Genomic DNA, 25,829 nt, shown 5'->3' with positions numbered 1-25,829 from the left:
ACTGGAGCCTGTTAAAATAATAGTTTCCTTTAAAGAAGGTGAAGTTTGCATAAATGATGAGCTCCAATAATCTGCTTTCAGTATCAAAGCAGGTTCTGACATCAAAGCTAGTGCTGGAGTCCTGGCTGGCATCCGTGAAATATAGACTAAAGGTTCCTCTGAGCACACACAGAGGGCATTTTATCCATCGCTGAGATATCACAGCCTCAGGAATTATGTACCGACATGAGATGAGTGAACAAGGCTCTCAAGGAGGGTAGCGGAGTTTCCAGGTAGACTTTTTCCCCCCAGGCACCTCTCTTTTTTGAGCAGCAAAGATAACGCGACCCGTACCTGAAGGGGTCTAAAGTGACGTCCTCGCAGAAAGGAGACTGTGCTCAAGACACTGGGGCTGCCGGCAGACCTCTATAATCCAGCGGTTTGCAGCTGTACCCGGGTTCGAATACATTTCATTAATTCTGAGTCAGGGTTTGTTTTTGTTTTTGTCGGGCGGGGCAACTCGTTCTAGAGGGTGCGGGTAGCGTTACCCAAACCCAACAATTGTCCTTCGGAAAGTAGGACAATTGGCTGTGTAAAACACACATCTGTGGCAGTGTAAAACACACATCTTTGTTCCTATCAACCGAGGGAGGTAAAGCGGGTAGGACCGGAATACTCGGAGTGGCCGCAAACTGCAAATCACAAATGCGGTTTCAGACCAGGAGCGCAGGATTTCAGGAATGCAAGAGGTTGGACTAATTGACCCTTGTGGTCTCTTCCAACTCTACAATTATTCTATTATTCCAGGGGCAGTCACCCCCGCATCCCTGGAAGTATGAGCTTTCGGGGCACACCCCCCCCCAACTCCCACCTCACCGTTCCTGAGCTAGGACGGAGTTGACCCGGAAACCGGGTCCAGGATTCTCCCAGCTGATTCCTGATTATGGGTCCTTTGAGAAACACCGATATTCGAAAGAAGGTCCTCATTGCACTGAACTGGAATCTGCCCCAGTGTGCAAAGGAGACTGGAAGCTTAAGCACCTTGTGGGGATTGCTTTGGATTTCTTAAGTCACTTCCCTGGAAATCACTTCTTGAGAATAATTGGAAAGTCGGTCCTCTCCTTTCCTGCTCCTACAACCCAGAGACGAATACACGCGCACACACACACAGAGAGAGAGAGAGTCAGAAAAACTCAGTTATCTTTCTTCTGTCCTAGTTAGACTTTTCTGAGGGCTTTTGTGAATATCGAAGCTGAAGTGAACCGTCTCTTCAACGTCTTTGTCCCCTCCCTCCCCTCCCCGAAGCACACACAACTTCACGCACCACCAGGCTCCCTTTGTTGTGGCCTGGGCGATTTCCGAAGGCGAGTCAGAATCAAAAGTCTGCAGGAGATCAAAGTCCGCAACAAGCAGCGGAAGTTCGACCGAGGTCCAGGAAACGCCCGCTTGCCTTTGAAAGAATTCCTGGCACGTCGAGAAGTCGTTTTTCCTGGCTGCGTAGGCGACCTTTCAGGAAAGTCTCTCTCTCTCTCTCTCTCTCTCTCTCTCTCTCTCTCTCTCTCTCTCTCTCTCTCTCTCTCTCTCTCTCTCTCTCTCTCTCTCTCTCTCTCTCTCTCTCTCCCTCTCTCCCTCTCTCCCTCTCTCCCTCTCTCCCTCTCTCCCTCTCTCTCTCGCCAAGCCTCTTTCCAGTTTGCGAATTTGGGCTTACAGCTGTGCAATGCGATCCCACGCGGGTCTGCTCAGAACGAAGCCCCACTGAGTTCAGCAGGCTGTGTGCAACGGTGGATTTGCGCAAGTCCAGCGGAAACCCGCATGTAATTTTCGCAGCTTTCGCCGCCTCTACTTACTGCAGCCCTTTGTACCAAACACCCCATAAAGTTCCGGAGGTGTCACCCGCCCCTCAGGAGGGTGTTTGCGGTGCATGCAGGCCCAGACGGGGGGGGGGTGCATGGAGGGGAGGGGAACCCTGCAAGGACTTGCAGGAGAGTAAGCACTTTCCACTTGTGAAAAGCCGGAACGAGAGGCCAGTTCCGCAGCCCTAAATGTCGTCACTTTATACGAATAAGATCGATCGCATTTGAGATCTACGCAACACTCACGAAGAAGAAGAAGAAGAAGAAGAAGAAGAAGAAGAAGAAGAAGAAGAAGAAGAAGAAGAAGAAGAAGAAGAAGAAGAAGCGGGACTTAAGAATTAATGATCATATATATATATTAAAAACCTTACCGCTTTTTCTGATGTACCTACCTATCGACTATACAGGGACATGCATAGTATTGAAAGGTTGCTAGATAATGGAGTTAGGGACGCTCTTTAGAAGCGAATCGAGACCCCTACCCCTACCCCCACCCCAATGGCAAGAAGACAGTTCATTCAAAAACACCACATGGTGGTGGTTTTGCTTTTTGTTATTTCTCCTCCGGTAGGCACTTCCAGCTTAAACGCACAACGTGGCAAAAGACAGCGAAGTCTGTGGCACGTCAGGGCCTAATATCTTTGTGGATGGCACCAACTCAGGGAAAGGGCTGTAGCTCAGTGGTAGAGCGTCAGCGTTGCATACAGAAACTCCCATGTTCAAGTCCCCAACATATCTGAGGGACAGCTCAATTGGTTAAAGCCCCACCGTTAGGAGAAAAATTCCTGCATTGCAGGGGGTTGGACTAGATGACCTTTGTGGTCTCTTCCAACTCTGCAAATCTGTGATCTCCAGATCGGGCCGAGAATGCCCCTTCCTGGAGAACCACTGCTGGCCAGCATCGTCAATACAGAACTAGCAGGACCAATGGTCTGTTTCAGGATATGGAAGCTTTCTGTGTTTCTAGTTAGCTGAGTTAGGCTGAAAGGCAGTGATTGCGCCAAGATTTATGACCTCAGTCCAACACTGGCTGTGATGGGTTGGTTAAGGCTGCAATCTCTTCCACCCTAAGCATGCTTACTTCCAGTGGAATTTATTCCCGTTGGGGTAAGGAAATGGTTAATCCGCGCGGTTCAAATCTCACTTTAGCCTTGCTCATAGGAGCCAACTCCTATGGTCCCTTGTCCCCCAAACTAAATATATTAGGGGGCCGGTTCCCTCAAAAGTTATGGGGAATTCCCATTCAAATGCTGTTTGTGTGCCACATCATGTGATCGATTATGTGGGGCGGGGCTTACCTGCCCCCCCCCCAATATTTGATTCAAGTGGGCACCCCTGACCTTGATTTCGCAATTGCAAGGGTATATGCTGCACTGTTAAACCACAGAGCCTAGGGCTTGCTGATCAGAAGGTCGGTGGTTCGAATCCCTGCAACGGGTTGAGCTCCCGTTGCTCGGTCCCAGCTCCTGCCAACCTAGCAGTTCGAAAGCACATCAAAGTGCAAGTAGATAAATAGGGACCGCACCGGCGGGAAGGTAAACGGTGTTTCCATGCGCTGCTCTGGTTCGCCAGAAGCAGCTTTGTCATGCTGGCCACATGACCCAGAAGCTGTCTGCGGACAAACGCCGGCTCCCTCGGCCTATAGAGCGAGATGAGCGCCGCAACCCCAGAGTCGGACACGACTGGACCTGTTGGTCAGGGGGCCTTATGCTGCACTGAACGCAGTGGGCATTACTTATAATAAAGATATAAAGAGGGTCCACGTTGTGACCTTAGGCGAGCTACGTTTCCGGACTGGAGCATTATAAAAGTCACATTCGTCTATTTTACAGGGTTGTTAGGAGGATTATTGAGACCGGATACAGGTGAGGCGCTTGAAGTTACCCAGGGAAGTGCTAAGTATGAGGGATCCGGCACAGTCTGATGCACGCAAGTCAGGAAGGAACAGCTACCCCAGTCGAATTTGAATCCTTGCAGCCGACAGGAGGGCGAGAGCTCTGAGTCTGGCCTGGTCCGGCAGCATCCTTCGCCTATTTGCTCCAAGGGCCGGTGGCAGATGCAGGTGGAAGGTCATGTTCCTTCTGGCCTCTCCCAGTGCACGCAGTTCTAAGAACCACCAGAGAGTCGCAGGACACCCGACTCCTGTACAAGCAAGAACAACAACCGGGCCCCAACTGAACGAGAGATGCCTTTTTTTATAACTCATTACTTTCCCCACTCAGCATCATTAAACTGCTCAGCCTCCTTGACCTTTTTTCCACTCTCCTTTCGTCCTTTCACTTTGTAAGTTTGCGTCTGTAATGGAAGCGAACTGCTTTCGGAGGGAGTACAGTAGTCTGGAAAGCAATATTAAAATCTCTCTCTCTCTCTCTCTCTCTCTCTCTCTCTCTCTCTCTCTCTCTCTCTCTCTCTCTCTCTCTCTCTCTCTCTCTCTCTCTAACACACACACACACACAGAGTGGGTTCTAGCAGTTAGGAGGGAGACATGATCAAGGATGGCTGGTATCTCCAGGAAAGTCCTCTCTTGTATGGAGCAACATTGCCTTGATTTCGGTAAAGATTCAACGCGTCTGTGTATTTGCAGTTGCGTGGGAAACTTTGTTAGTGCTCTGTTCACATTTATGTTTGTTTTATATCCGTTGGTAGTTGCTGGAAAATCTATCTATCTATCTATCTATCTATCTATCTATCTATCTATCTATCTATCTAGAAAGAGTGATTTCTGCCTGCTTTTCTGCTGCTCAGCTCTTTGCACGCGAGGGCCAAGTCAGGGCCAGGTTCCTTTGCATGCCCAAAATCCAGCCCCTGTTCTTATTCTTATTCTTCTTATTAAAATTTGTATACCGCCTTTCTTCCGTAGATCTCAAGGCGGTTCACATATTTCTGCTCTCTAGGAAGACCATCTGCCTTGTACTGATGCAGCTACGATATTGCAACATCTGGTGCGACTCTGTCCTCACTCCCCACCGCCACCCGCACCCATGACTTTGCTTTCTGAGCCTGCCCCAGGGGCTGTTGTTGTTCCACATCTTCCGGAGGTCTTTTTGGACGGAATCTGGAATCTGTATAGGATAGCAGACAGCCAGGCCTCAAATCAGTGCCACCACTTGGCTGGAGTCTGGAGTGGGGTGGTCGGAGTATCGTACAGCGGGGTGAGGGAGAGTGGAATGGGAGAGGAAATAACCAGAGCGTCCCTATGACTATGCAGAAGGTATGCAGATCTCCTTGCTGTATTAACCAGAACCAGCATCTCCCTCTGAGCTTAGGAGGAAGCCGGGCTTCCAAAGGCAGGTTTCGGTGAATATCAGTTTACCTATCTATATAAGCATTGGACGTCAGACTAGCAGCCCTTCGCCACCTTCTCTGTGACATCATGGATTCGTCCACCCAGATTTAGTGAAACTTTTGATCAGCCTAACACAATTTTGAGTACCTCTCAAGAGTACTCTGGATATGTGATTTAGGCTGCGTAATGCAATACATTTGAAGCACATTTCCCTCACCTCAAAGAATCCTTGGAACTGTAGTTTGCTAAGGTTGCTGGGAATTGTAGTTCTATGAGGGGTTGATTACAAAGCCCAGGACTCTTTTGTGGTAGTGGGAATGTGCTTTACATTGGCTTTGTGGTGTGTAGGCAGTCAGAGTATAGCCTTGTGAGAAAGAAAGATTCCACCTAAAAATTAGGAAGAACTTCCTCACAGTAAGAGCTGTTCGACAGTGGAATTTGCTGCCAAGGAGTGTGGTGGAGTCTCCTTCTTTGGAGGTCTTTAAGCAGAGGCTTGACAGCCATATGTCAGGAATGCTTTGATGGTGTTTCCTGCTTGGCAGGGGGTTGGACTGGATGGCCCTTCTATGATTCTAATAGCTCTTAGTCCTTTCTCTCTCGCTCGCTCATTTTTTTAAAGGCCCTGGACCGGTTCAACGGCAGGCAAAAGTGATTTTGTGGGAGGCAACGCGATGGTCTGTGCCAAGCCTGGAACAGGTGGAGCAACCACTTAACATGGGATAAATAACCCACTTCCTTGGGTGGAGAAGGGTGTGATTTTCTGAATCTTCTCTTGACCTTCCCCAGAGAAGTGACAGGAATTAATTGGTTCCAGACTTTCCTTAGTTCTCGAACCTGCTCTCAGAATAAGGATTTAACAGTATCCATAAAGCACAGAGGGAATTGCTATTGCAGAGCACACCCAACCCTCCTCCCAATGGCACCCATGAGAAAGGGTGCCACCCTTCCAAGAGCCGCCGAGGAGCCTCACACAACATGCAAGATAAGTGAGACCAGCAGCCATTGCCAGGCTTGCCATTTCTCCTCCAATGTCTGGACTCCCGTGCCTATTATCAGCGATGCAACATAGAAATCCAACAGGTAAAGCTTTCAGATATTCAGATCTAGCGACCGGGTTGTGGGGGCGGGGTTATGACAGCCAGAACAGGTGGTTTGACTTCCATGCACCTTTGTTTTGTAGGGACAGGTCACTGGGGCTGTCCTAACACGACATGCAGAACCTGCTCCCTTTCTACTCTGTGTCAATTAATCCTGAATACGGATGATTGCCAGGCGGTTTGGTTAGGCTGTTAAAAAGATGTTACTTAATGCGGACTAGTTACTTTGCAAGTCCTTCCCGAGTGTCCCCACCCCACCTCCCGCGTCTTGAGCCCCTGCCTTCCGCTTTCGAAGCAAGAAAGGGACTCCAACCAACCGCACGACCGTTGGTGGTTTCCTGCTTAACAGAAAGCTAGGGGACAGATGCAGTGCTTTGAGGAAGGGTGCAGCCCCAAAGCAGGGTGGGTAGATCTCAGACAGCCTCTGAAAGGGGGAGAAGGAAATAGGCTACAGCTGTGCTCTTGAGAGTGCTGACAGGACTAAGAATGAAACACACACTTCCTGTAGCAGTTTTGTGGTGACATCACCTTTCGTAGGTAAGAGCGCACAGCCCTGTCAGCGTCTGTACACGTGTCACTCTCTCTGCAAACCGTGGAACTTAGGCAGCATGACAGACTTTTTTTTTAAAAAAAAAAAAGTTGGAAAGTAGGCAGAGCGAAGGGTGAAATAACTATTTGCTCCTAACCTCAAATCTCCCCCTCTCTCGCCCTTCTCTGTGCATATCAGCCTCTGGAGCGCTTGTTATCGGAGAGAGGAAGCACCTGAAATCCACGGGTCTCTTGAGGGTGAAGAGAACAAAAAGCAGCTCAAGAAGTTCGGGAAGACTGGAGTTCACAAGCAAATTCAAACGGAGCGTGTGAATTTCAGGGCAAGATAATTAAAACAGCCTGGATTAGGCGGGCTTTGTGAGCTGGGCTCTTCTGAGCGTCTGTTTTGAGGTTGTTACTTGGTTTTAAATAAAGGAACCTAGAGTCGTTTGCGGCTTCTGATCCTGGCACGCAAACAGAACAGGTGTGTTCACTGCGATTCCAACCCCACCCCACCACACCCGCTCCCCAAAACTCCCCGAAATATTTTCCCTAGCTACGGTAAATGATAAACGGGAGATGTAGGGCACAGAGTATTGTTTGTACATAACACAATGCACGTATTTTAGATTAATTAAAATAGTATTGGTGGGTGAAGGGTTATATGCATTAAGTTATGGTCTGAGATAACAGCTGTCCAGATCTCTCTCTCCCCTCCAGCCCCAGTGCTGTTTGTTAACTGTGATTTGCCACTGAGAACGGTTCCTTCAAAGAGCAGCAGATTCCACGCCCCCGGTGCCACCATCACCTTTTGCCTCCACAAGACCGAATGGGAAGCTGTTCGATTAGATTCCTCAGCCAGGTACAATCTATGGCCTCGGTTTCTGCTGATCAATAATATGATATTGTAAGCTGCGAGAGGCGGCGTAGTTATCTGTTGCCTTTGAAAGTGGAATGTACCCTGCCTAGAAAGGAAGAGCGGGGGTGGGGTGGGAGTAATGTTTGTTCTGGTCTGTTTGGGATTGGGACGTTTCTCTCCTTGCATTTATCAGTGCTGTGTGTGTGTCTGTGTAGGTAGGTGATGCTTGGTAAACTAGATTCTCTCTTCAACTTCCCCCAAGGACATGGGCGTAGTCAAGGGGGGGTGCAAGTAAAACAATGGAAATACTTAACTAACTGACCAATCACGTCGGTCCCCCCCCTCCTACAAATGTCCTGTCCCCCTAACAAAGTTCTCTCCCCACCCCCAGCCTTACAAAAATCCTGGCTACTCCCATCATGCCCAAGAATTTCCATTTCAGGGTGTTTGCCCCACCCCGTGGCGAGAGATGGGCACGAGCATTTTCCTGCGTTTCTTTTAGCAAGAAACTGGGATTCTTGATTTCACAGTCCAAGCCATATGCATTTGGGCTTTTGTCTACACAAGACATCGCATGAGCTTCTGCAGTGAGCTATGGCCCTTCCTGCTGGTCAAGAGTCTCAAGACAGTTTTACAGAATGGTCGCTTCCTTTTAATGCGCCCCAATTGACTCAAGGTTGGAGTCAGAAGACTCCAATTCAATTCGTATCCCCCCAAAACAATGCAGATTAATTAATCCGGAGCAAAACCACGAATGCTCTCACCACCATACACTGAAACACAGTGGCAAAGACACCCAGCTCTTTGTGACCCAAGTGTACGGCGCAGGAAACTCACTTCCCATGTCCCTGTAGTGATGAACATGCCCCTAACGCTGGGAACGTCTAATACTGTAATATTATTCCGAGGACAGGAATGGCGTTTATTATATCAGATAGCCAAATGAAAGCCAAATAAAAGACCGTGATCTAGTCAGGCACATTCCAAAGGAAGGAAGGAAGGCTGTAGCAACAACCACATCGAGTCCCAGTCGGCTGTCCTCAGCCAGCCAATGACCCGCGAGCTGCGCGCCTATTGGCGCAGCGCTTCGCTGGCGCAGACTCAGTGCTCGCCGCGGTCAGTTTCCTTGCGCGTCCGGCGCTGCCCCATGTCTGCTGCGGCCGCCGGCACTCTTTGGCAATGGTCGTTTCTGTGTGTCTGGCTTCAAGGGAAGGTTCCCGTGGCCGAACAGCGGCAAGGACCGCAGCAGCTGCTTTGGAAGAAGGCGGTGGGGGGGGGGGGAAGTAAATATATATTATGGTTTTTGCCTGGCTACTGTAACAGCAGCCCTAGCTGGAAACAGAAGAAATGCAAGCTTACGTCTTCAAGGAATGTTCACTGGCTTCTTTTTCTCTCATCCCACAATTTATTTATTTTTGGGGGGTGGGGGGGGGGAGAAGAAGTGAGATTTAGTGAGGATGCGTCTGTCTTTTAGAAATGAAGCTTTTTTTATCAGTTGTTGGCCAACATGTTAAAAAGGATGGATGAGTTGTTGGCAACGTGGTTGTTGTACATACCGGTAGATATCCAGCGCGGTCAAGAGCTACTGTAGAATTTGGGGAGATTCGGGATTCAAACCCCTTTTCAGCAGTTAAACTTACTGGTGATCCTGGGGCAGTTAGTCACCATCTTTCAGATTGACTTACCTCGCAGGGTTGTTGTTCCGTTAAAATGGAGGGAAGCATGCAGACACTAGGCCCTGAATTCTCCGGAGAAGCGACTGTAATAAAATAATAATATTTTCCCCTCCTTGAACACTTATGACACCCCGACCTTAAAACACTTGGACTTAAATGGACTGATTCAAATGCAAACCTCTATGCAGAACGCCTACACTGCAATCGTACAGTAGGCCTACTTGCGCGGGAGCAATCCCCACTGAATTCAGTGACTTAGGGGTCGCTTCCAACAAAAAAAGGACCTAAGCGATTTACAAACAAGTTTAAAGACACCCCCCGGAGTTCTATATATAAAGCAATACACTTCCATAAAGCCCCTGGCAGTAGGGTCAATGTTCAGTCAGGGATGATGGGATTTGTAGTCAAGCAGCAGAGCAGACTTTGCGTTGTTCATATCGCCGCCTGCAGGAGCCTCTTCTTTCTGAGCTGAGCCTGAAGGGAAATTCCATTGAAATCGGTGAAGATTCCCTTGTTCACTAAATGTGCAGAAGATTAAGCCAAGGGAGTTCACAACCGGCCCATTCAATATTGAGTGACTGCGACCTCAGGTGATGACTTACAGCCACCACCTCACGTCAGTTGGGTCACAGTGCTTTTTAATGGCAGCTTCTTAAACACCCAACTATGAGTCAGCCGGGGAAATAGAGGGTTTTGCTCCCGCGGGTGTGTGTCCCTCGCCCCCTCATCTTTATTCCCTCGATTGTGGGTTGGTTCTGTTATCAGTAACCCGGGCCGGGTGCTGAGTGCTTTACGATCCTTATCGCTTTCCTCTTATAACACGGATGTGTAGTTTTATTCGATATTTGCATGAAACAGATGAAGTGGAGAGATTTGACGAGTGCGCTGTTTTTAATGGGACAGGCCATTTATGGCAAGACTCACTGCTGATTAGCAGGATAGAAAAACGATTTAAGTTCCCAGGGAGTGTGACAAAGGCCCCATCTGCACTATAGATTTGAAACAGTATCCTGCCACATGTCTCCCTCCCCCTCCCCAATAACCCTACAGAATTTACCCTCGGTTCAGTTAGTATAAGATTGGCGCTTTAGCCCTGAGGCTAAAAGCAGTATGTGTAACCCGATCCTAGGCATCTTTATCCAGAAGTAAATCCCACAAGATCCATTAGGTCTAACTCCCATGGACGTGCGTGCAATACTGAAGCCCAAGCCTCCACATGAAGTCAAGAGCTTTAAACGGGAGACTGGCAACTCGCAACAGGTCTGGATTCATTCCAGAATAACTACTATCCTTTGCTTCTACTGATATAAGAGGTTTAGATTGAATTTCGACAGAACAAGCGCACTGGAAGAAGGGGGCCTCCCTTCCTCCATCCTTAACTGGTGAAGTCAGCCTTCTTCTGACCAACCTGGTGCCCTCCAGATGTTTCGGACTACAATTCCCATGAGCCTCAGCTAGCACAGTCGCATATATCTGATAGAGGAGTGGCCTGATGGAAGTGGCAGTCCGAAGGACGAGGAGGACACCCGGTGGGCGAACACTGAGATAAGGGGTAACCGGATCATGCAAATATTGTTGTTGTTGTTTAGTCGTTTAGTCGTGTCCGACTCTTCGTGACCCCATGGACCAGAGCACTCCAGGCACTCCTGTCTTCCACTGCCTCCCGCAGTTTGGTCAAACTCATGTTCGTAGCTTCGAGAACACTGTCCAACTATCTCGTCCTCTGTCGTCCCCTTCTCCTAGTGCCCTCAATCTTTCCCAACATCAGGGTCTTTTCCAAGGATTCTTCTCTTCTCATGAGGTGGCCAAAGTATTGGCCAAACATGCAAATATGAGCTTCAGTAAATCCCAGGGTGTGATGCCGCCTCTCCCCACCGCCTGTTTCTGACTTCTCTGGTGAATGCCTGCCCCCCTTTAAGGGTTGCCCTCTGACTCTGCCGTGGGTGCAGGGTGTCCCCTTGCCCCCAGGATGCGGGGGAGGGTCCTGGTTGGCCGCAGCCCAGCCAGGGTCAGCCCTCGTTGACCTCCGTCCCCTCTCGCCCAAATTCCCCCCTTCCAGGTCCCCGCGGCCGGGGGTCTCCCTCCTTTCCGTTTCATTCTTCTCACACCCACCTCTCAGCCCCGGGGCAGCCAAGCGCGTTGATGGGATTGAGCAGAAACCCGCTGGGTCCTGCCTAGGACGAGGGCCGCCCAGCCACCGCGGCCCCTGGCTCCGAGGCAACGCTGGCCTGCAGAGGAAGAAGGGCAGCTCTTCCCGGCCGCCACCTGCTCAAGCCGCCGGCGCTGCCAAACAAAAAGCAAAGTCCTGCTCAACTCAAGCGGGAACTCTCAGCACAGACTAGCACGAAAGAGGACCGGGCAGCCACAAGGCAGGGCGAGCGACGGGAAGGTCCGGCCCGACCCGTCCATCTTGCGCACCGCTCCCTTCGCGTCTGCTGGATGCTACTAAAGGAGGCTTGGTTAGAAGAAGGAGCGTCCTTTGGCATGGATTGGACAGGTCCTGCTTCGTGGGGGCGGATGCTAAATACGGCCATGGGAGGTTCGGGTTCCTCGGTTCAGGGACGTGACCTTCCCTCTGCTTCTTTGAAGACCAAATGCACAACGCGTGGGCCTTGGCTCTGCTTTGGCCTTCCCGGCCAAGTGTTTTCAACAAATGGGGCACTCAAGCGGGTTGGGCGGCTGGGTAGGAGGTGAACTCACTAGGAAGCAAGGCAGTGTGGGTGTATGGGGAAATTTAGGGCGAATCCTGATAAGCTAGGGTTTTTCTTGGGGGAAGGGGATTTAAGATTGCCCAGCTGGTTCCAGGGAAAGCCTGAAGGCAGTGTGAAAGGCAAGGGCATTGTCTTTCTACTCCACAAAATCACAATTTATTTCAAAAGAGAAATATCATAGGATCTGATCTGTTTTTTTTAAAACAAAAATAGTTGCAAGTGGGATGCACATCTGTCCAATGGAACAAAGATTTAAGGAAAAGCAAAAAATTAAGAAATGTAAAATCTCCACTAACTGAAGAAAAACTAATATTCGGACTGGGATTAAGAATCCCAAGGGCAGGCCAGGGAACGTTTGCTGGGGATTTCTCAGTTCTTCAGCATGGATAAATTTGCTGACCCCTCTCTACATCCCCCGATCCCAGCTAAGGGCGCTGCTATCCAGACTTCTGTTGCCCTCTCGGTTTGGTACACTGTGCTCAGACTAGCTTCCTTCCTACCCACCCTAAAAAAAACCTGGGCGTTTGGGTGTCATCAGCACCACACACCACACTAGCCAACTGAGCTATCCAGGACAATAGCTCTCCCCCGTTGTTGTTGACTTATTGCCACCAGCAGTGGAGTCAGAACTTAGCTATCGTGCCTGGTAGCTATTGATAGCCTTACCCTGCATAGCATCCTCGTTAAAGCCGCCCGAGTTGGTGGCCACCGCTACATCCCGTTGCAGCGAGTTCCACCGGCTATAGAGACACTAATTATGAAGATCATGATAATGATCATCCTCATCAGAGGAGGGTGGCTCGGGGAGCTGCCTGTAACTGGCCAGGGCGATGGTTTTCTCCAGACCCAAGCCCTTGCAAAGGCATCTCTGCGTAGCATTTTGTGTTTGGCTCCTCTCCCATTCTCCCAGAGGGGTGACGCAGGGTGAAGGGACACGGGTGCGGGGCAGGGGGCACCTTTGCCCCAGGCAGGAAGCTGCGGCTGCCTTGTCCACGTGTCGCCTCCCTGTCACTTGCAAAACAGCCCCCTCCCCCTCCCCTCTGCCTCACTCGCAGAGACAGAACGGCTGACAGGAGGAGAGACGCGCGCCGTATTTATTGGGTTAGTCGCGCCCTTTGCCCCCATAAACCACACACCAAAGCATTCACTCGCGACCCCATCCCTCTACGCCAGTGGTAACCAACGCGGTGCCCTCAGACGGTGTCGGACTAACAGCCACCAACAGCCTCAAGCAAAATAGTTAATGGTGTGAGGGATGATGAGAGTTGTAGCTCAACAACTTCTGGCGCGAACCACCCTGACTAGTGGACAGCTCATTTGGTTAGACCGTGGTGCTGATAGTGCCGAGGTTGCAGGTTCGATTCCATAGGGGGCAGCTGCATATTTCTGCATTGCAGGGGGTTGAACTAGATGATCCTTAGGGTCCCTGTCAACTCTACAGTTCTATGATAGTCTTGCTCTACACTTACTACTAACCTGACATCATCTCCTACAAACAAGACTCCTTGCCTTGCCTCGATTCAGTTCTGTTCACCTCCTGGTGATTTCACGTCCGTCCTAACTGCTACCCCTGACCCCACCCTCACATCAAGAACATTCACAACATCCCTCGATCCCTTAGCATGTTGTGAGAGGGGACTCCAGCAGCCCTTAGGGCTCATGATGGGACAGAACAGTTTGGAGGTACAAATCGGGATAAAATTGACATCCGTCAGCGCTTTTATGTTGCAAGGATTCCTCTCGCGTCTCACCCACATCCATTCGCGCTGCACAGATGCACATCAAGAGTCCAGAGAAAAAAAGCAAAACGCAAAAGGGACACAGCTGTCTAAACACACGGAGGCACCCATAGACTCTTGCAAGGTGCACTCCTGAGCATCAAGCGAAAGGTGAGATCCTAGCTTTACACAATTCCTCGAAGTCAATGTTCATTGCACCCGCTGAGTCTTACTTTCCAGATGGCACGTTGAAGATTGGGCTGCACTTACTTACCGGTACCTGGAAGACCCTTTATTTGGAATGAGTGAGATTGTCCTGGTGTTCCTATGAATGAGCGCTGCAGAACCGTGGCACGTGCCCTGCGCCCACACACAAATGCACATACACCACAAAGCGCAACAAAGGCATGCCTCTGCACACACATGCTCTGCTCGCCCGCTTATTTAATAAGGAGTACTTTTGACACCTGCACACTTCAGATTCATTCACAGAGGCACAGGCGGAGAAAGACACGCCTCACTCTCTGCACACCTTCGTTTCAACACCCGCTCACTCACCACCGTGCTTCTTCGAAGGTATTGGATGGCCTCTATGAACACAACGGGGGAATGGGTTTCAAATACAGGGGAAATGCGCAAAGGGGCGGGGCTGGGCGGGGCTGGGTCAGCCAAGTGATGTAGAAAAAAGGAAGGTGCTTCTGTCCACTCGAGGAACACCAGGAGCTGCCTTCAGTCTAGTCAGTTCACTGACCCTCTACCTCAGTATTGCTTACACGGGCTAGCAGCCAGCGGTTCTCCAGGATTTCAGGCAAGGAGTCGTTCCCAGCCCTACCCAGAGCATAGCTCCCAAGTTATCCCTTTTTAAAGGGATTTTCCATTATGCTGAATAGGCTTCCTCGCGAGAAAAGGGAAAACTTAGCAGCTATGACCCAGAGATGACTGTACTTGGCACCTTCCGAATGAAAAGCAGATACTCTTTTATTGAGCTGTGATCCTTTACCAATTTGCAAAAGAATAAAAGAGAGAGAGATTGACTCAATCGTCTTCCTGGAGCCTGCATTCAGGTCCACCCCGGCTCAAACATTGTATTGATTTCGTGGCCACGAACTTAAAGCTCAACAATAATTACTTCTTTATTATTATTTTTAATTTTGTCCCCCTGCTTGCTGTGCGTAAACTCTGCAGTTACACCCGTCCTCTGGGGTTGATTTCGGAAAAACCCATCACCAACACAAAAATCCCGACCCCGTGTGTCGTCCCTGTTGTGTGAGTGTTGCGCGCATTTTGCCCAGCGACACTGGAACCGCTTCTTCTCTACTCGCACCGACCAGTAAGTCTCGGGCGCAGTGTCGCAATCTCGGGCGCAGCCGTCGCGCAATCTATTCGGCTCGCTTAGCGCCTCCACGACGCCCCCCGCTGGTTCTACCGGGCCACGCGAACACGCGCCAGACGCCACCTGACTCGGCAATTCCCTCCAATCGCCGCGCAGGCGCGCCAGGATCCAGCACCACAGGCTTGTCACTGCTTGTGGGGGGGGTACGCTGTTTGCACGCTGCGCGTTCGTTACTGCATCGTCTATATAGTATATCTATATCAGAATGCGCAGTACTGTATTGGTTCGTTCCTCTCTGCCGTCCGCCTCCAGGCTGTTTCCGTCCGATACAGCCTCGGTATGAAAATGGTGATCTATAACCCCAAGCTGCCGAATGAGATTTTTGGGAAGCGGAGGTGGGGGTGGGGGTGAGGGATCGACAGGCAGGCAGGCAGCTAGCCAGCCAGCCTTGGGGAGATCCCCATTTGGAACGCAGAATACAGGCCCCTCCTCCTCTTATTTCCAGCCCTTTGGCCGAGGCATCCCCGGGCTCTTCCCGGTCCTCCTCCTCCACCCGCCCCCCTCCATACCGCACTGCAAATACAGCTCTAATGGGGAAGACACCGCCTTAGCTGCTCTCCCGCACACCCCGCCCAACGCTGCAGTCTCCTCCTGGTCCCCGATTTCAGCTCCGAGCCCTCTGAGACAAAAGCCACGCGTCGTGGCGCGGGGAGGGGAGGAAACAGGTGTTTGGCAGCCCCTGTTCCATTAAATAAACACGCGCACACAAAGAGAGAACCCGGGAGGGGGGAGCAGAGGCGCTCTCTCTCTCTCTCTCTCTCTCTCTCTGTGTGTGTGTGTGTGTGTGTAGGCGAAGGCGAGCCGGGGAGGAGGGGGAACTAATTTATCACGCTGCTAACGATCCTAAATGGAACTGCTGGCATTTTTTCTTCATAAAATCGCAATGCTAGACCGTTTTATTTCCACTTTCACACAGGCGCACGCACTCGCTCCAAGACAGTCAAAATTGCAGCCAGATGGAGGGAGCCAAGGTGGAAGAGAAAGCCTTTACCTTATTTCTCCAAGCGGAGGCGCGCGGACATTAGGGAAGCTGAGATGTCCCAGCAAGGCGATTAGAAACGGAACAGGCATTTCGCACCGGAGGCTACTAGCTGTTTAGCCTCTTACTGTGCTTCTTTTTGGGGGGCGGGGCGGGGGGGTAGCGGGTAGAGGTGCGAGGGACAGACGGTGAAGACCCAACGGGGTGCGTGGAATAGACACGGGGGGGGGGTGTTAGGTGGCATGCATGTTACTATATTGTTTATCCCAGTGGCAATAAGAAAACAGCGAGTGAGAAGATTGTTATGCGAGGCAAACGTCACGGTCACCCTTCCTCTAAACTTTATATTGCTAAATTCAAGTTATGTAGTATCATTCTGATCCCAACGCCAACGCTGTTTCGTTTTGGAAAGAAACCTGCCCTAAAAACCCTGTCCCCAGATTGTTCAGAAACATGTTGAATATTGCTGCGTCTCCCTGCCTTTGCTATTTAAGTTTACCATTCAGAGGAATCCCTCCGATGCAGAGATGGATTGATCGATCAGTGACTGCTGAAGCCATAAAGGCCAATACGTAAGATCGTGCAGATAAATGTTTGGTTTCAGCTAGAATGGAATTGGAAAGCACCGCACACCCTTGCTCGACTGATATCACGAGCGTACCTAACTAATAGATCTTACAATTGCTATCTGATTTTGCTCAAGCACTGTGCTAGGAGCTGCACAAAACTCTTTACTTTTTTTAAAAAAACATTTATTATTATAAACATCCCCTCCGCCCCTGGTCGTGGCAAATAGCACCATAATGCAACTTAAGTTTTGAATCATACCACTCTTCGGGTCGAGTCCATCCTTTTTGTTCAGATCACGTCGGAACAGAGAAGGAAAGGTGGTTCCTTCCTCCCCGGTTTCTGAAACCCGGCGGGGGATGACTCCCAGCCTATCTCCCTCCCCCCTCCGCGCAGCGCCTGAACTTCTTCTTGAGTCCCTTCAAATCGTCTGAAAAGTAAACACAGTTAACTGGAGTAAAGAGGCAGTAAAGTCACTGAGGGATGAAATGCAGAGAAATAGTATCTTAAAGCAAATAGCTGCAGTCTTAAAGAGCCATTAGTGATTTAAAGGGGATGGAGGGCGGGGGAGGCGGCTTAAGGGGAAAAACTTACAGGATGGTTAGGCAAGAGGAGTCCGACCATGCGGGGAGGGGAGGTAAAAGGACGAGGGGAAGAGGGGAGAGAAACGCCTTGATCGCTCCACACACACGGCCACTTTGTTTACAAACCCCCAGCCACTTGACACCCTTGTGGGATGCGACAAACGCCTCATCATCTCCTTTCCCACAGCCGCCCTTACGTTTTATTATTTTATTTTAATTTATTAATTCTTCCTCTTCTTCTTCTTCTTCTTCTTCTTCTTCTTCTTCTTCTTCTTCTTCTTCTTCTTCTTCTTCTTCTTCTTCTCTCTCTCTCTCTCTCTCTCTCTCTCTCTCTCTCTCTCTCTCTCTCTCTCTCTCTCTCTCTCTCTCTCTCTCTCTCTCTCTCTCTCTCTCTCTCCCCCCTGCTCGAGCAAACTTGCGAAAAGCTAAGCCCAGAGGTACTTGGCGCGAGGAAACCGGAGCCTCGTATTATAGGCTCTTGAGGTCGGCTTTATTTTCACTACCCAAACTGTTGGAAAGTATTTAAACTTAAGCAAAAACAGCTGTATTGCTGGCACCACTCGTTCTTGCTGCGAAGAAAGACTTTGTAGTCCACGGCTGGCTTCTTTAAAAAGGAGAACAGTTTTGGCTGCTATTGTCCGATGAGGTGATTTATTTTATTTTATTTTTATTTTACGTAATTTGTAAATAACCTCGTGTAATCCTCTCCCCGCGCCGGTGTTATAGGCTTTATTAACCCATAATACAATATATAATATGACTAATAGGTTTATATTAACCCCTCCGTCTAATCCATCCATCCTTGGGGAAGCAGCTATACCGTGGTAAGCTATTTGGGTATCTTTCTTAAACTCCCAACTCTATTGATCTGAACTCTGATACATTTATATTGACTTTTGGTCCTTTGTTATACCCTATCAGCACAAGCACAGCGAATCGTCTGAAACAGAAAATCTGCATAGCCTACTGAATAGAAAGTATCTGTCTGTCCCTGTGGAGCGAGGTTTTTTTTTGCTCCAGACTTCAAGCAGTTGGACAGAAATAGTTTATCTTGAAGCCTGATTTGGGGATCACGTCAAAATTATCCGGCATAACTGACTTCTGGATGGGGCGTGGGTCTTCAAAAGCCATCCAGCCAAAGTCTCCCTCCCTCCCTGTCCCGTCATTCCCGGAGTTCACAGGAAACGTTTTGTTGGTAAAGCCAAACTGATGTCAAATAAGTGTACTTAGGATCGCAGCTTCGTAGGTTTCTTTCGCTCCGATCCCACACGTGCTTAACTCTGAAGTGGGGAGTCATGGATGTCCGTGGAATTTACCGCCAAGTAAGGAGGCAAAGTTAGGATCTCCTGTTTAGCTTTATTACCGCTCAGATCCCTCCCCACCTAGGACGGAAAGGTCAATAAAGATCGGTAATAAGTAACAGAGACTCTTTTTCCACCGCGCAAATCGCGCGTTTATGGTTTTTCTATCGCATATTTCCGCATCCCTCTCACACACGTGCACAACCCCCGTCCCCGTATCTGTCTGCATGTGTCATGCTGCAAATATGCCTAAGTCAAAGTTCAACCGAGTTTTGCTCAATACGTTGCCATAAAACGGAACGGCTGCTGCGTTTTAACTTTTCTACGCAGCAGAACTCCAGAGGAAGGCGAACGCTTTGCTCGTGGAAAAGCGCAGGAGCCCCCCTGGTTTCGGCAGAGGTGGACGAGGGAGCAGAGCGAGGCTTTTCCTTGGCGACCGAGCCGAGGGCTGCCTTGGAAAGCGACCCGGCTCTGTGTGTCTGGCCCTTGGGAAGGAAGGAGGTCCAGTCCCAGGCCACCTCTTCCTCCGGTGCCACCGAAAAAGAGATGGGCTCGCTTGCTGAGTCGACTTTTTCAGCCCATTGTGTGCATTTGAGTACTATCCCCCCACCTTTTCTTTTCCAAATCCCTTTCTCTGCACACACGTCGCTGCTGCTGCCGCTGCTGCTTTTCAGGAAATGCAGCGTCTGCTTGAGCTGGGTGCAGGAAGGCAGCGCGCTGGCTGGCGGCTTCGGTGGTGATACCTAACCCATTCTGCTCCCGCCTCCTCCTCCCGCTATTAAAAGGCACTTTAAACGGTGGGAGGAAGGAGAGGCGGTCGTGTGTGTGTGTGTGTGTGTGTGTGTGTGTGTGTGTGTGTGTGAGAGAGAGAGAGAGAGAGAGAGAGAGAGAGAGAATAGGCTAAATTATTTCATTTATTTTTGCAATGCACGCCACACTCGCCACCAAACCATCCTTGCCTAGAGGATCGAGAACGCCATCGATTCCCCAAACCTGTCCACGACCCAAACCAAGGAAACTTGGCATCCCCATTCACCCGGCGTGGACAACCCCCTTTATTATTCTACCAACACCCCTGATCTTCGGTTCTCTGCAAGGCTTAGGAAGGCGTCGTCGTCGTTTATTTTGTAAATTAGTCGTTTCAAACACACACAATAAAAGCGCTACAGTATCATTGGCTTCTAGAAATGCCACTGAATTTATACCACCCTCCTTCTCACCCACCCCATCCCGCATCCTTGCCCCCTACCACCCCCACCCCGCTACCAAACGGTGAATAGGGAGAAGATCGAGCTGTGGGCCCGAGTGCCTTGGCGAGCTGCAGAGAGTCCAGGCTGTAACGTCTCTCTGAGAAAGGGGGAAGGGATGGGTGGCTGGGGAGGGCTGCCTAGATGTGCACCCCTCCCCCCCGTCTCTAGAACCAGACAGCTGAGGACCCCCTCCTCCCTCCTTCCCTCCCCCCTCCGGAGAGCCCCCTCCCTGCTCTCCTCCTCCTCCTCATTGGGACGCAGCCTGCCCGCCCCCCTCCTGCCTCCCTGCTCCTTGGGCGCCGCCCCCTTGCGATTGAAACGCGGCTCACGTCGCAGGGAGGCGGGCGCCGCGCGGCCGGGGGAAGAACCGGGCCCAGGCCGAGCGGAGCTCCGGCAGCGGCAGCGGCGGCGGCCTCCCTCTCTCCTCCCCTCTCCCTCCCCAGCCGCGGTTGCTCCGAGGGAGCGAGCGCGCACGCAGCCAGGCAGCCAGGCTCCGCCAGCAACAAGTGCGGAGGCAGGCGAGGGAGGGCGAAGGCTGACGTCAGCGAGCGGAGTATTATGGTCTGGGCTGGGCTGGCCGCCGCTGCTGCCGCCGCCGCCGCTTTCCTGCTGCCCGCGGCCGAGTAAACATGGAGCTCTCCGCCGTCGGCGAGAGGGTGTTTGCGGCCGAGGCCTTGCTCAAGAGACGCATCCGCAAAGTAGGTGCCCTCGCCCGCACGGGAAGCGCCTGTCGGGGCTTTGTGCGCGCCGCCCCCGGGCCCACAGGCCCCGCGCGAGGCCGCAGGCAGGCGGGCAGGCGAGCGGCGCTGGCCCGGCTGCTCCCCCCTGCCTTCTCCTGCTGCTGCTGCTGCAGCAGCAGCAGCACTAGCACTCCGGAGCTCTGCCTCTGCCGATCCCCGCGAGCTGCTGCTCGCGTTGCGCACGGTGCCAGCACCATCGCCATCGAAAGCGGCTCCTGCGCCTCCTTCCTTTGCATGCATGCACCGTTCGGGCTGCTGCACGGATCTTTCGCTGCACGCATTCGCTGCATGCATGTTTGATCACGTTTTTTGCAGCACGCCCCCTTTTTCATGTATGGATTTCTCTCTCTCTCTCTCCCTTTCCGCCCTTGCCGCTTGTATGTGCATTTTTGTAGCACGCTTTTGGCCACTAGCAACACACACACACTGCACACCCGCACACACCCCTGACACATGATTTTGAGTGCACCTTTGGTTTTTATTACAAGCATGGTTTTGAGCGTTGTATTGGATTCTTCTAGACTTCCCCCTCCTTTTTCTGAAATGCATGCTAATTTGTCTTGTCCTCTTGACATCTGCAGGGTCGTATGGAATATCTTGTCAAATGGAAGGGCTGGTCTCAGAAGTAAGTAACTGTCAAAGGCAGTCCTTGAAGCGGAATGTGTATTTAGGATGGTGTTGGCCTTGTTTTATTTTGCAGTAAAATTGAATTTAGTGTTTTAATGGAAAAGAGGGATGGACTGGACGATCTTTTAAGTTACCATGCAGTCATTCTGTTCTGGAAAACAAGAACACATTAAAGAAACAACCCCTCACACCACCTCATTTTGTTTTCCTTCTCCTTTGGCTAGATATAGCACCTGGGAACCTGAGGAAAATATTCTAGATGCGCGTCTGCTTGCAGCTTTTGAGGAAAGGTATGCTTTTTAGGCAGGGGAAATTACTTTTTACCCATATCACTGTGTTTTGGAGCAGTGCTAATCTGATGCTATGATCTTCTGGGTTTTTTAATGTTTTTTCCCCTTTTTCTTTAAAAAAAACCTCATTTAGGGAAAGAGAAATGGAACTTTATGGTCCTAAGAAACGAGGCCCCAAACCCAAAACATTTTTGCTAAAGGTAAGAGTACAGGATAAAGAGAGAGCTGCTTTCTGGCACATGGTTACATGTAACAGAAATCACTTTCAAAAGGCAACATTGTGAATGAGGGATGATTTCATTATATCTGTATGTGCGCATGAGAGAGAGAAACAAACACTATGATTTCCTTATAAGCTAAATTTATGAAGCTGCTGTGGCAAAGTATTAGATCAATCCAGTTCCTTTTTTTCATCTGTTCTGTTCTGTTTGCAGGCCCAGGCAAAAGCCAAAGCTAAGACCTATGAATTCCGTAGCGACTCTGCTAGGGGAATCCGGGTGCCATACCCAGGAAGGCCCCCCCAGGAGATGGGCTCTACTTCCCGTGCTAGGGAAGGACTGAGGCAAATCCCATTGCCCCCTCAAAGCACCTCTGCCACTGCTACCACCAACACCTCCCGAGCAGAGACCATCCAGGAAAACAGGATTGTGGCAGAGGAAGACCGGTCTGAAGCAGCCTTTAAAAAGCGAGGCCCCAAGCCCAGGAAAGAGCTCTACAAAGACCTGCCTGAAACAGCTGACGTTGCCTGCAAGCGGAAATCAGTGGAACCAGGGGACAAGGCAGTGGTCGATTACCTAAAGGCCAGGAAACTGGAAGAAGCAGCTAACCCGGGCGCAGCCAAATTCAGTTCCGGACACAGTGTGATCCAGTTAGCTCGGAGACGGGAGCCTGAGTTACCCAGTGCTGTCTCCAGCCCCAGAGCAGAAGCTGGTGTTAAGCTTTGTGCACCTGAGGCCTATCCCCCCAGGCTAACAAAGCACAGGGCAGATTTCCTGGATCCGAAAGGGCAAAGTAGTTTGGACTTGGGCGCCCCTAAGATCTTGCACAGCTCTGCGAGCCAAGGCGGCTTATACCGAGATGGTATAGGGACCCAGGCTGGCAGGCCTTCTCTCATTGCCCGCATCCCTGTCTCCAGGATCCTTGGTGACCCAGAAGAGGAAGCTTGGAGCCCATCTCTCAACAACTTGGAGAAAGTGGTCGTGACTGATGTGACCTCTAATTTCTTGACAGTTACCATTAAGGAGAGCAACACAGACCAAGGGTTCTTCAAGGAAAAGCGATGAATCCCCTTTAAGAAGAGGAGGCATCTAAAGGGTTTGGGGTAGAGGTTGTTGTCTGGTTCTAGATTTTTGGTTTATTGGACAGGATCGGGGGAGGGGGAACACCTGTCCTTAACTCATTCATTTAGTCCCTCACCACCAATTTCAATTTTGGTTGGAAAAATTATCTCTAGAGTTATATTTTCTATTAGATGTAAATATGTTATTTAAAGAAAAATACATATATATATCTATATACATATATATTTCAACTCTAAGTTGTTGGTTTTTTATTTAAGGCTCTTGGAGAAGGACAGTAAAAAAACAGAACTGATGTATGTCTTACTTCAGTTGCAAGAGCAGGTGTAGATAGTGAATGACCTTATTAGCTAATTATAACATATTGATTTCATTTTTTCTGGTTTGTTTGTTTTCCTTTTTTACCCTGTCCCTCCCCCCAAAGAAGATGAGGGCAAATAGGGGATATTATATTCACCTGGGGGGACGAAAAAAGGTCTCCAGTTTCTTGATTGTTATATTATAAGGTGTTGCTTTGTACAATCAAGTGTGCTGTATACACAACTGTTCTCGCTGGGCAGCTGAAGTGAGCACTTGACTTTACAGTATTGTCGTTCATATGTTTTGCTCCAGTTTTTTTTAAGTTGTTGCTATAAAATGTGTCAATTAAAAAACAAAACAAAAAACCGAAAGATGTTTTAGCAAAGAAGTATTAACTTGAATGACCTTTTCTTGCAAGGGAAAAGGGGCTTTGTATGTTTCAAGATTCGGAAAAAGTGTAGCTGCTGTCATGCACTTTAAAATGACTTGAGGGGAGAAAGGGGGGGGGGAGAAGTAACTGAGCTCATAGTTTAGCTTAACTTGTTCTGGTTTTTCTTTCTTTCGTCCTTCCCTAGTCACTCCAAAAAAAGAGGAAAATCTGTTTACATTCCTTACATGCCAGAAAAGTTGGGGAGGAAAGTATCTCACTGTTCATATTTTAGGCGATTCTGCTGTTACATTGAAAGTAAACCTTCTCTCCCTCCCTCCCTCCCTCCCTCTCTCTCTCTCTCTCTCTCTCTCTCTCTCTCTCTCTCCCATCCCCACAGTTCTTCCCTGGTTGTTGGATGGGTCTTTAAAAAGGTGTGTTAGGGAAGATCTTTATCTTCCTTAGAAATGTTAAGCCTCCATTATAGATGCTGAGAAAGCAGCTCCTCTTTAAAAGACACTTAATTAGGGGCACAAGATCAGTCACAAAGCAAGATGCCTGTTTATATGTGGCTTTCTTTCTCTTGTACCTTCTGGGAAGAAGTATATCCTGTCCCCCCGCCCCGCCCCCCCCCCAGTCCCACATGAGATTCTTCTTCTTTCTGTGGTCAACAGTCAAGTAGTTCTTTTCACCTGCCAGTTTTATGCTGAACATAGACCCCTTTTTCCTGCTCCCTTGCATAAAGCACTCTTGGCATTTGAAGATTTGTAAAATGCCTTGGTATATTCAGCTCCCTCCAGTATTTATTTTTTTTACGGGAATGCAAATTTGTTTCCTAACCCTGTGTTAGACCCCCCACCCCCCCACACACATTAAGAGGGTGTGTGTGCAGAATGGGAGGCTGGCTTTGCTCTCGTTTTTTGTGTTTAGCAGGTGTTTTGGTGTCCCAATAGATATTGATTTAAGCATCTCTTCTTGGTTCAAAAAGCACAAATCTGTCTAGCAGTCTCCAAGGGCCTGGCAGGGGGGTGAGTAGCCTTCTCTGTCTTTTCTCTGAATGGCCTACTTGCTAGAACCTTTTAAAACATGCTCTAATTTGGGGACTGCGCTGGGGATGAAAGCACATGTGGCATAATGAGACATGGGGAGGACGAAGCTTGGGTGTAAGAAGGAAGCACAAGGAGGGCTGTTTCCTTCCCTGGGATAAACTAGAAACGTCTTGCTTCTTCACCCACCTTCTTGCTTCTGTTCATTATTTTGGAGGTTTCTTCCAACGAAACAAATGTGGGGGTTTTCATTGGGGCTGTACTTAGGGAAGTAAGTTCAGGTTCTTGTTTTCTGTTCCCTCCTTTCTAAAATAAAGCCAATGTTGCAAACTCCAGGCAGTTAAAAAAAATTCATGAAACAAACTGCAGATACGTTCAGTTCTCCTACATGGGGTGGGTGGGGAATATGTATGTCAGCTTTTTGTATGTTGACAAAGGTTTCCATAGTCCTGCTACAGAGGCTGGAGGGGTTGGGGTTGGGGAAAGGGTAGTGGCCAGGAGGAATGCCTCTTTGGTTGAAAATAGATCACAAATGCGGTCCCTACCTCCTCAGGTGTCAAAGGTGGCTCTGTGCCACTGACGGATGTGTGTCTCTCGATGCACGCCCATGGGTATATAAAAGCTAAACATACATGTGGGTGTATATGTGTATGTACATAGTTACATATATTGAATGTATGTGCGTGTGAGTTATTTAATTCTCTTTGTAAAAAAAAAGGAAAAGAAATTACAAAACCTATAATCATGGATCTGGCCTAACAAGTCTCAGAAGTGAAGCTTAAGTAGGTGTCTTCGGCCAGTGTTGAATGTCTAATACAGTACCTGCTTTTTATGTGAACTGAAATATATATACGACTTTGTAAATAGAGACTTGCCTTTGTTTTGTTTGTTGCTCTGTGGAGTGCAAGGGAGATGCAAACCTCCCCCCCCCCATTTGCAATACAGAGGGCTGCTGGCAGTGTGTTTCCCTGCTGGAAAGGCTTCTGACTGGGTTGTTGGGGAGGTGGGGGAGGGCTGGGAGGCGACTGGGCCACTTTTGCTGACTCAGCAGTGCTTCTGCTGCAGTAACCAGAGGGGGCTGTGCTGGGTACCATTTCCTGAGTGAGATGTTTCAATCAAGGGGAAAAGATGCTGCCTGTGACTATCTTTGTTGGAACACATCTCTCAAGGGGGGTGGGGCAGCTTAGGAAGACATTTAAGCCCTGCAAGAGACCTAGATCTCCGTAGGTAGACTGAACTATAGCCCAGCCAGATGATAAAATTTATTACCAGACTAGGAACAGAACTGGGCTAGGGATTTCTCCCAGTGGTTTGCTTTGGCCTCTCTGCTTATACTGGCCTGTTTTTTTAACCCCCATCCTGTTGCCACATTATTTCCAG

At 49.7% G+C, this 25,829-nt stretch overlaps 1 protein-coding gene and 1 long non-coding RNA gene across 2 annotated transcripts; both read left to right on the top strand.

Annotated features, from left to right (window-relative positions):
• Window positions 1-5,853: 5,853 nt before the first annotated feature.
• Window positions 5,854-16,216, top strand: LOC132591632 (uncharacterized). Its single transcript, XR_009557068.1, has 4 exons — window positions 5,854-6,198; window positions 6,943-7,227; window positions 7,464-7,605; window positions 16,017-16,216. It is a non-coding gene; the product is annotated as an uncharacterized LOC132591632 (long non-coding RNA).
• A 3,892-nt stretch (window positions 16,217-20,108) lies between these two features.
• Window positions 20,109-25,434, top strand: CBX8 (chromobox 8). The gene is made up of 5 exons (XM_035104186.2): window positions 20,109-20,479; window positions 21,103-21,146; window positions 21,373-21,438; window positions 21,572-21,638; window positions 21,873-25,434. The coding sequence occupies exons 1-5, from the start codon at window positions 20,411-20,413 to the stop codon at window positions 22,719-22,721; spliced, it is 1,095 nt and encodes a 364-aa protein (XP_034960077.1). The 5' UTR covers window positions 20,109-20,410; the 3' UTR covers window positions 22,722-25,434.
• The last annotated feature ends 395 nt before the right edge of the window (window positions 25,435-25,829 follow it).

The sequence above is a fragment of the Zootoca vivipara genome, chromosome 2, assembly GCF_963506605.1.
Source record: "Zootoca vivipara chromosome 2, rZooViv1.1, whole genome shotgun sequence".
Taxonomy (NCBI): domain Eukaryota; kingdom Metazoa; phylum Chordata; class Lepidosauria; order Squamata; family Lacertidae; genus Zootoca; species Zootoca vivipara.
The sequence above is the reverse complement of the archived record's forward strand: the minus strand, read 5'-3'. Positions and strand labels throughout refer to the sequence as shown.